The sequence below is a fragment of the Carettochelys insculpta genome, chromosome 11 (genome assembly GCF_033958435.1).
Source record: "Carettochelys insculpta isolate YL-2023 chromosome 11, ASM3395843v1, whole genome shotgun sequence".
NCBI classification, from domain to species: Eukaryota; Metazoa; Chordata; order Testudines; family Carettochelyidae; genus Carettochelys; species Carettochelys insculpta.
The window spans coordinates 16,921,160-16,930,902 of record NC_134147.1 but is presented as its reverse complement, the minus strand read 5'-3'; the positions used below and the strand labels follow the sequence as shown (position 1 = coordinate 16,930,902).

At 64.3% G+C, this 9,743-nt stretch overlaps 1 protein-coding gene across 2 annotated transcripts in view; it reads right to left on the bottom strand.

The window, feature by feature from the left end:
- Positions 1-289: 289 nt before the first annotated feature.
- Positions 290-9,743, bottom strand: part of SPTBN2 (spectrin beta, non-erythrocytic 2) — a 61,992-nt gene continuing 52,538 nt past the window's right edge. For both annotated transcript variants that reach the window (XM_075004818.1, XM_075004817.1), the window contains 12 exons: positions 9,289-9,493; positions 8,529-8,903; positions 7,895-8,139; positions 6,117-6,255; positions 5,708-5,792; positions 5,283-5,479; positions 4,415-4,563; positions 4,102-4,177; positions 3,596-3,834; positions 3,164-3,337; positions 2,955-2,997; positions 290-2,362 (listed from right to left, as the gene is read on the bottom strand). In XM_075004818.1, the coding sequence (XP_074860919.1) occupies positions 2,129-2,362; positions 2,955-2,997; positions 3,164-3,337; positions 3,596-3,834; positions 4,102-4,177; positions 4,415-4,563; positions 5,283-5,479; positions 5,708-5,792; positions 6,117-6,255; positions 7,895-8,139; positions 8,529-8,903; positions 9,289-9,493 (2,161 nt within the window). In that variant the 3' untranslated portion in view covers positions 290-2,128. The remainder of the gene's footprint in view (positions 2,363-2,954; positions 2,998-3,163; positions 3,338-3,595; positions 3,835-4,101; positions 4,178-4,414; positions 4,564-5,282; positions 5,480-5,707; positions 5,793-6,116; positions 6,256-7,894; positions 8,140-8,528; positions 8,904-9,288; positions 9,494-9,743) is intronic.

Here is a 9,743-nt window from a genome sequence, read left to right as displayed (position 1 = left end):
CGCCCCTTCCTACGGGTCGCCCCGCTCGGCCGCAAGGAGGGGCCGATTCTCATTGGCCGAGGTGAGAATAGTCCATGTCAAGAGCCCTTTCCCCGCGGGGTATAAACTTCCGCCCTTGTTGCCATTGATGACATGTGTTGCAATAGTCGTGGGGGCAGCGCCTGCCCTGTCCCGACATCAGGTGGCTGCACTCAGTGCACCAGCTCCACCCACCGGCCCCCAAGGCAGTTGTGGGAGCAGAGGCGCCCTAGCCCCCTGTCCCTGCTGGGAAACAACCGCGTGGTCTCTACACAGACTTTTATTTCAGTTTCTGTCAAAAACTGGAACAGATGCCACTGCAAACACGAGTAATGTTTCCCACAAGCACAGAAAGATCACCGGGGGTGTCCCAGCCAGGGGGGTGACGAGCCAAGTGGCAGGGAGTCACGGGTCCGAATCCAGCAGCGACATCTTGTTCCCAGGCCTCCCGCTGCAGGAAGCTGGCCCTGCCACCACCCAGTTCTGCAATCCTGCCCACCCCTCGAGCTCCAAGCTGCTGGTCCCCTAGGTCCCCAGAAAGAGGGAGGAGACTTGGCTCATTTCACAGTCATAGGGGCAGAGGAGCCACAGTGCCCTACCCTGACAAGGGGTAGGGTTTCTCCTTCGACAGGGGAGGCAGAGAGCAATCACTCCTTGCAGGAAGGCACAAATCATTTCTGGGCCCCAGACTGGGAGATAAAGGCAAAGGAAATCAGCCAGGACTTGGTATAGGTGGGTGGAAAAAGAAAGCAGATTGGGCACTGGCTGGGGAGCAAGGGAATACCCACTTCCCCCCAACAAAGCCTCTGAGGGGGCAGGATATTGGGAAAGTCAGAGGCACTCACCTGCTGAACGGGATGGATTTTTAGCTCAACTGTTTAACAGGCCAAAGGAGACGATTCTGAGCATCCAGCCTGACCTCTCCCTTGCCCCTGTGTAACCCTGCCTGGAGGATCTCACCCAGTGATTCTGCTAGTCAGTGGGAGTGCTTGAAGAGAGAAACTTTGTCTGAATTCAAAGGCCCCACACAGCAGGGAGATTTCCAGAGACACCAGGAACCCAGCACCTACACTTTCAATGAGAATCAGCCCCCACCTTCCGAATTTCTCCAGCACCTAGGTCTGGATTGCCAGAAGCACTATTTTCCACCCCCCACCCCCAAAGTCCATTATTTGGAGGAACTCAGGCACTCTGGGAACCCCAGGCGCAGCTTACGCAGCAAAGCGCTCAGTGTGAGAAGAGTGGTGAGAGAGCTGCCTGCCACAGCTGTCTGCATCCTCAGGCCAGGAAATCCTTGGTTCTGCTGCAATTTGCAAGCAGAAATAACCCCACGGCCCTGGAAACTTGATCCTGTCCCCCCACTCCTGTCCGGTTCATTTGCAGCTTCCCTGGGATGACGCGGGGTAACCGTCTGCAAAGCGAGAGGGAGATGGGTGGGGGCAGCACTGGGGTATGGCTGCCCCAGGAACCCTGCCCCAGGACCTACTTATGTAGAGCAGCTGTAGGAAAGAGGTGGGGAAAGACACACTACCCTAGACTAGTGCAGCTCCAGGAGGTGAAGGGCAGCAAGGAGAGAAGGTTCATACATCAGAGGGACGGGAGGGAGCAAAGCAAGTCAAACATGCCTCCATTTGTGCATCAGCCCACATGTGCTTCCCCCACCGTGCCTACATCACAGCAACCTAAATATCCTCCCCAGAGCCCAGGAACCCTAATACTGCTCCTCCCCTGCACTGGTGTGGAAAGTCACAGGAAGGCTTTGCCCAGCCTGGCTTCATGGCTGATGCACTCCAGCAGCTCCAGCACCCCTCAGGGAATGGGGAGTCAGCAGGGCTCCCCCCTGCAGCCCCGGGGTGGGTGGGTGGGTGTGGTTTCAAGCTCTACCATTAGCCCAGCTACTGACCTAGACTGCAGCATCCCCACCCAGCAGCTAGAGTCCCAATACCTGCCCCCATCCATCTGGAGCCCAGAGTCTGCCCCGTCCTTCCCCCACACTCCGTGCAGAGCCCCTTGTCCCATCCCCTCCTGTGTCCTTCCATCAGTTCCATGGATTAAATAGCCGGGCAGCGCCCCTTGGCAGCCCCTCCAGTAGTGAGCCCTGCAGGCCCCTCTATTGCTTCTTCTTGAAGAAGCTGAATCTCTTTTCTCGGTCCTTCTCCTTGCCGTCCTTGCTGCGTAGGGCCACGGAGCTCTCGAGGGCGCTGTTGGGGGACACGGGCGGCATGCTCATGGCCCGTGTCATGCCCTTGCCAGGGAGGGAGGGCGGATCCTCCGTGTCCTGCTGGGGTGTCGGGGCGCAGGCCACTGAGGCATTTATTACCCGCATCCAGGTGCTCATCTCAGCCTGGGGGGGAAGAGAAGAAGCCATCAGCCATAGGTTGGTGCAGGGAAGAGAGAGGGCAGGGCACAGGCTCTGGGAGGAGGCAGGGCACCATGAGGGCAAGTCAGAGCGGCAGAGCACAGACAAAGCGGGCCTGGGAGTGGACAGAGCTGGGCGGAGCTCTGGGGCAGGGCCCAGGATTCACAGCTACCGAGGCAAAGGAACTGGGAGACAGTGGAGCAGAGGGAGCAGAGGGACTCGGGATGGGAGGGGCAGGGCAGAGATATTCTAGGGCTGGAACAGGGCAAGGCAGAGAGCCTGGAGTACCGGTGAGCATGGCAGGAGGACACCCTGTAACCCAGATGTTTGGCTAATGGCCCCAGGAGCATGGAGGAGGGGCTGTGTGGTTAGGCCTCTCTGACCCCTGCAGGCCTCCTGCACTAGAGGGGGAGGCATTGAGCATGGCAGCTGTGGGCCGCACAGGGGGTGCTGGCACATATGCACACTCACATAAACCTAGGAGCACTAGGAGGGGCTCCGAGGAGCTTACAGGCCAGTGTGCAAGGGTGCCCCCAGGGGGACAAGACAAGCAGTGCCCTGGGGTGTAGGAACTCACCTCATCCTTGGCCTGGAATAAATACTCTTTGCCATCACTCAGCCTGCAGGGAGGGAAAAACACACGTTACATCCCCTCCCTGACTGAGCCAACCCTGCCTAGTGCCCTGTTCCCTGCAGCCTTTCCCCTCTGCTCCCACTGACACCAGCCCCACACGGCCTTCCCTCCCCCGCTGCCCACCCTGCGTCTGCCTCCCCGGCCGCTCCTACCCCAGCTTGAAGACGTGCTTGCGTTTCTTGTAATCCAGGGCCACGTTGCACTGCGCGCCCTGCAGGCTGACGGGCACCTCGCCGTGGTAGGGGACGCCGTGGTTGGCGTTCTTGGCGTCTTTGTAGAAGCCCAGGCTGCCTTTGCGCAGGACACAGTACACGTTCTGCCAGGACCTTGGGAAGAAGCAGAGTCGTCACAGCAGCTGGGGGAAAGGGCGGAGCACAGAGCCATCGCCGCAAGGGGACTGGGGTAGGACAGGGCCGTGAGGCCAGGAGGGGTGAGGGATGGAGCTCACAGCCATCAATGACACCATCCAGGGCCCTGGGCAACATGACACAGCCCCAGAGCTCCACCCCCCAAGGCCCTGTCCACCACAGTGGCAGAGGGTCCCAAGGCTTCCCCAGTGCTGGCAGGGGCAGGGCTTCTCTCACCTGTTGGCCGCCTTCTTGCCCTGTGCTTCCATCTCCTGCTTGCGGCACAGTGCCCCCTCCATATGCTCCTGGGCCGCGGGGTCTGGTGACCGAAGGGGCAGCGTGGCTGAGTGGGCAGGCTCAGGGGTAAGTGCTGGCAACTTGGTGTGGGCCTTGGGCGAGGGAGCGGGGCTGTGGTCCTTCTCCTGCGCCAGCGCATCCGGCCGGGTTCCATCTGTCACCTCTGCCATCTCGGACACCTGGAGGGACGGACGGGCCAGGTCTGGGAGAGGGAGCGCAGCGTCTGGATGCCTCCCACCAGCCCGGCTGACCTCCTCCAGACCCCACTCCCCCCTCGCAGCTGGCCCCAGGTGTCCAGGTTGTAACATGAACTGGATGGGGCTGTAGGTAACTAGAATCGATTCCCACACTCCCTGTTCCAGAATGAGGCCCAGCGGCTGTCTGTGGGCCCTGCTAGCTCCAAGGCAGCCCTGGCTGGGGCCCTACGGCCGGAGGAGCTGCATTACCTGTGGGGACTCGGAGTCGGTGTAGATCCCATTCACAGCAGGCAGCTCTGGGGGATGGCTCTGCAGAGAGGAAGTCCTGTGTGGGAGACAAGAACTGGCATTGGGGCTGGTGGAGAACCATGAGAAGAACCGACCCAGCTCACTGCCAGGCTGTACTGCCAGTCCTGGGACTCCCCCCTACCACCAGCAGCCTTTGCCTCCTCTGCCACCCGCACCCCAATGCCAGGCCCCTTCCCATTCTCCCCCCACACTGTCCTCCCTGCCATGCCAGCCCCTGACACAGCTGGTGCTCTGGGCCAGGCTCAGCTCTCACCCAGCAGCATTGCTCAGTCCTGGCCCCTGCTGGCTGTCGAGGAGCAGCCCCGGCTGCTCTGTAACCTCCGGCTTTGGCTTGGGTGGGGTTGGGGGCTGCCGCCTCCTCCTCTCCTCCTCCTCCCGTCGCAGCCGCTCCTTCTCTTCCAGCTGAGGGGGAGAGGGGGACACAGCTGACACCCCAGGGTCCCCCACAGGGCACCATGTAAGGCTCAGGGGAGGGGAACAGCAGCTCCACAGGACACCAACCCAGAGGGGCCAGGCCAGGGGTCTGGATCTGACCCTATCAGGGCAGGCACCAGGGCAGAGCTGGGAACCTGGTGCAGCCTTCCGAACTGGGGTTCCAGATTGCAGCCATTGGGCCAGAGACGGGCCGCAGTGCCTGAGCTGCCCACAGCTCAGCAGGGTCCCGGACTTCAGGGTTCAGCCACCTGAGCTAGGCCCAGAGGGGCAGAGCTGGGATCAAGACCTCCTCAGACGACAGCTCGAGACGGGCCCAAGGGGCAGCATCTGATCAGACCCCCTCGAGGGCTCTGCTTCTGACCCACCCTACAGACTCAACACAAACACCCGCTGGAGGCTCCCTTCGCCTCGCTGGGTGGGTGTCCATCCTTAGTTCCAATTAGTGCCTCTGGGGCAAACCCAGCACTACCTCGGGCCCTTGGGGACATCTCCGCCCCAGACCAGGGCGAGGGCAGAGCCTGGGGAGCTGTGTGGGCTGGCACCGAACCACCAAGGCACAGCCAAGGGGCGCAGGGATGTGTGTGCAGGGAAGCAGCACCCCACCCCTGGGCACACCTCCACCTCCCCAAGAGCCCCCCCAGCCCTGCCAGGGGCCGAGCGGGTGAGGGCGCAGGCAGGGCTCTCACCGTGGTGAGTTTCTCCAGCGCCAGGAAGCGCTCCTCCCAGGCAGCAGCAAGCTTCTGGAAGCCCTCGTGCCTCTTGATGAGATTCTCCACCTCGTCCACGTTGCTGCCCAGCTCGGCTGAGCGCACAATGGGCTCCTGGCTGGACAGCCAGGCCTCAGCCATGCTGGCATCACGCCCAAACATCAGCACCTCCATCACTGCAGGAGAACAGCCCAGATGGATGGGGCAGCACCGGGGACAGGACCCCAGCGGCCCACTCCCCCCACTCGCCTCGTGGTGCTGGGGATAGAACCCAGGAGTCCTGACCTCCCCCCTGCAGCCCTGTGCACTCAACCACCTCTGCTTCAGCCCCTTGTCCACGCCGCTGCCCCTCTCCCCACCACACGCAGAGCCTCCTCCCTTCCCTGCCCCATCTCCTCCCTCACCAATCTGCAGCCAGTCCATCTTCTCCTGCCATCGCTCGCCAATCTCCTTGCGCCGCTCCTGCAGCTGGGCCAGCTTCTCTGCAATCTGAGCAGAGGGGCCGGCTCAGGAAAGTGGTGGGGGGGGGGAGGCTGAGCATCACCTTCCCCACCCCAGAGGAACCCCCCGCACGTGCGTTGGTCACAGTCCCACTGCTAGGAACTAGGGCCCAGTCACATGGCTGGGGGTGAGGCATGGAACAGGATAAGGAACGTAAACCCCAGGCAGGAGAGGGGCGTTCCAGGGACGTCTTGGGAAGGGACAAGAGGGGATCTTCACCTGGGTCCCAGCACAGGGGCCTGGGCCTGAACTAAAGACCAAAGACATCCAGTCCACACGACGCTTGGGGGCAGAGGAAAGCCGGGGGCTCACCTTGTCAGAGGCATAGTGGCCCTTGTCCAACAGCGCAGTGCCCATGGCCATGCAGGCATTGAAGCTGTCCGTCCGGGCCTCCACCTCGGCCTTGATCCCTTGGTGGTTCTTGATGACCAGGTCAGCCGAGGACACGTCCCTGGGGCAGGAGGAGAAGGAGGGACCCTGCAGAGTGGCTGAGCTAGCCAACAACTCCCCGCACCTCACGAGCCTTCAAACCTGTGGGCAGTGGCCCATGCTGTCCTGCTCCCAGCTGGCCCATGTCGGCGGGGTGGAAGCCTTGCCAAGCCTGTGCTGCGTAGACTGGTTCATGCTGAGCTGTATCAGTCTCTGTAGGGCTGGGCCGGGCTGGGGTATGCTGAGCTACACTGGGCCAGGCTGGGCTGGGCTGGGCTGGGCCGGGCTGGGGTGTGCTGAGCTACACTGGGCCAGGCTGGGCTAGGCTGGGCTGAGCTGGGGTGTGCTGAGCTACGCTGGGCCAGGCTGGGCTGGGCTGGGCTGAGCTGAGCTACACTGGGCCAGGCTGGGCTGGGCTGGGCTGAGCTGGGCTACACTGGGCCAGGCTGGGCTGCGGTGTGCTGAGCTACACTGGGCCAGGCTAGGCTGGGCTGAGCTGGGGTGTGCTGAGCTACACTGGGCCAGGCTGGGCTGGGCTGGGCTGGGCTGAGCTGGGCTACACTGGGCCAGGCTGGGCTGCGGTGTGCTGAGCTACACTGGGCCAGGCTGGGCTGGGCTGGGCTGGGCTGAGCTGGGGTGTGCTGAGCTACACTGGGCCAGGCTGGGCTAGGCTGGGCTGAGCTGGGGTGTGCTGAGCTACGCTGGGCCAGGCTGGGCTGGGCTGGGCTGGGCTGGGCTGAGCTGAGCTACACTGGGCCAGGCTGGGCTGGGCTGGGCTGAGCTGGGCTACACTGGGCCAGGCTGGGCTGCGGTGTGCTGAGCTACACTGGGCCAGGCTAGGCTGGGCTGAGCTGGGGTGTGCTGAGCTACACTGGGCCAGGCTGGGCTGGGCTGGGCTGGGCTGGGCTGGGCTGAGCTGGGCTACACTGGGCCAGGCTGGGCTGCGGTGTGCTGAGCTACACTGGGCCAGGCTAGGCTGGGCTGAGCTGGGGTGTGCTGAGCTACGCTGGGCTGGGCTGGGCTGGGCTGGGCTGGGCTGGGCTGGGCTGAGCTGGGGTGTGCTGAGCTACGCTGGGCTGGGCTGGGCTGGGCTGAGCTGGGGTGTGCTGAGCTACGCTGGGCCGGGCTGGGCTGGGCTGGGCTGGGCTGGGCTGGGCTGAGCTACACTGGGCCAGGCTGGGCTGGGCTGGGCTGAGCTGGGCTACACTGGGCCAGGCTGGGCTGCGGTGTGCTGAGCTACACTGGGCCAGGCTAGGCTGGGCTGAGCTGGGGTGTGCTGAGCTACACTGGGCCAGGCTGGGCTGGGCTGGGCTGGGCTGAGCTGAGCTACACTGGGCCAGGCTGGGCTGTGCTGGGCTGAGCTGGGCTACACTGGGCCAGGCTGGGCTGCGGTGTGCTGAGCTACACTGGGGCAGGCTAGGCTGGGCTGAGCTGGGGTGTGCTGAGCTACGCTGGGCTGGGCTGGGCTGGGCTGGGCTGGGCTGGGCTGAGCTGGGGTGTGCTGAGCTACGCTGGGCTGGGCTGGGCTACACTGGGCCAGGCTGGGCTGGGGTGTGCTGGGCTGAGCTACCCTGGGCCAGGCTGGGCTGGGGTGTGCTGAGCTACACGAGGCCAGGCTGGGCTGGGCTATCCCAGCCCCTGCCGGAGGGCACTCCACTCACCTGGGCTTCTCCTGGGCCTCGATCTGCAGGTGCACCCCGTCCATCCACAGCATCAGGTCTCGCACCATCTTGAAGAAGCGGAACTTGTCCACCGTGTCGAGCAGCAGCTGCCGGCGGCCTTGGCTGCTGTTCAGCAGCTCTGCCCAGGCCTCGCTCACGGCCTGCTCATGCCGCCGGATGTCCTCAGCCTTCTCGCCCGCGTAGGCCTTCTGCAGCCGCGTGGCGTCCTCCTGCACCTGCTTCACCTGCGGGAGCCGGGCGGGGCTCAGAGGGGACCCCGCCCCCACACCAGGCCGCCCTTCCCACACGTGAGGCAGGTGTATGGAGCGGGGAATCCCTGACGCTGCCCCACATCCCCTCCTGCTCTGCCCCTTGCTGTGCCCCAGGCCCTGTCCCCTTGTCCAGTCCTCCTCCCCTCCCCCACACCTCATCCCCCCATCCCACCCCGCTCCCCTCTGCCTGCCCCAAACCCCCAGGTCCTGGCCCCATCCTACTCCCCTCCCCACCCCAGATCCGACCCCACGTGCCCTCCCTATCCCATCCCGCTCCTCCCCCTCCTCCGGACAATGCCCCTGCCTCACCGCTCTCCCACTGCCAGAGACCCTGCCCCGGCCCGGCCCGCAGTTGGCCCTACCTGGGTGCTGAGGGCCTGGATGTCATGCTCGTAGGCCGTGTGCATGCGCTGCATGGCCTCAGCCGTGTTCAGGTCGCGCCCCACCTCGTCGGGCAGCTGCTTCTGCTTGTGTTGCACCTGGGCCAGCGTCTCGCGGGCATCGTGATAGAAGCGGTGCAGCTCGTAGGACGCCGCCAGCATCTGGCTGCGGGTGTCGATGAGCTCCAGCAGGTCAGCCCAGGCGTCATTGAGCCCGTCCTTCCACTCGGCAATGGTGGCGTTCTCCGAGTGTCCCGAGGAGATGAGCCCATCCGCCAGGCGGTTCACAGCATCCACACGCTCCTGCCCGATGTTACTGGTGTCGCGGGAGAACTCCCGGAACTTGTCTCGCAGCATCTGCAGAGAGAGGAGGGTCAGGGAGCCCCCCGGGCGGATCCAGGGACCTGGAGGGGGCCCGGAAGAGGCAGACAGGAGAGAGGATGAGCTGGAGGGGTGGGAGAGGCCCTGGAGGTGTGATGGGTCCCAGGCACATGAGGCTGTCCCAGCCGGGCTCCATACAGGGTGACCGCAGCTAGCGCTGCCTGAGAGACAGGGCCCCGGCCCTCACTGCACAGAGGCCGCTCCACCGAAGGAAGCCAGCAGGGCTCCACCGCCAGTCCAGACTGACTGGCTCAGCACGGACCAGCCTGACCAGTGCTGCCCAGGACAGCTCAGCCCAGGCTAGTCTATGCCAGCTCAGGCTGCCATGGCCCAGCTCCCCGGCTGGGCACCGGACACTCACAGTGACGTGCTCGTAGTCCTGCCCCAGCTCGTGGGAGGCAGCCACCACCTCGCGCTCTGAGATCCACTGCTCCAGGTCATCCACATCGCGCTTGAGCTGGCAGAGGCGCTGGTGCTCCTGCAGCTTCCCCCGCCGCTCCTCCGCCAGGTCCTTCAGGCTGGCGTACAGCTTGTCCACCTGGCCCTGGCGCAGGGTGAGCCGCTCGCTGCGCAGGGAAGAGCCACCTGAGCCCCAGGGCGTGGCCAGCCCCTCGTGAGCTGAAAGCGGCAGCAGGGGCCCAGGAGCCGGAAAGCCCTGGGCAAATGCACTGCCCAAGAGGCTGGGGGTCCCACGCCGTAGGGGCTGTGCCAAGATGGGCCATGCCACGCTCGCCGGGGCTGTGCGAGGCTTGGGGGCCTGGTGCTAAGGGAACCCCCCCATCTCTAGCCCAAGCGAGAAGGTTCCTGGTCTGATCT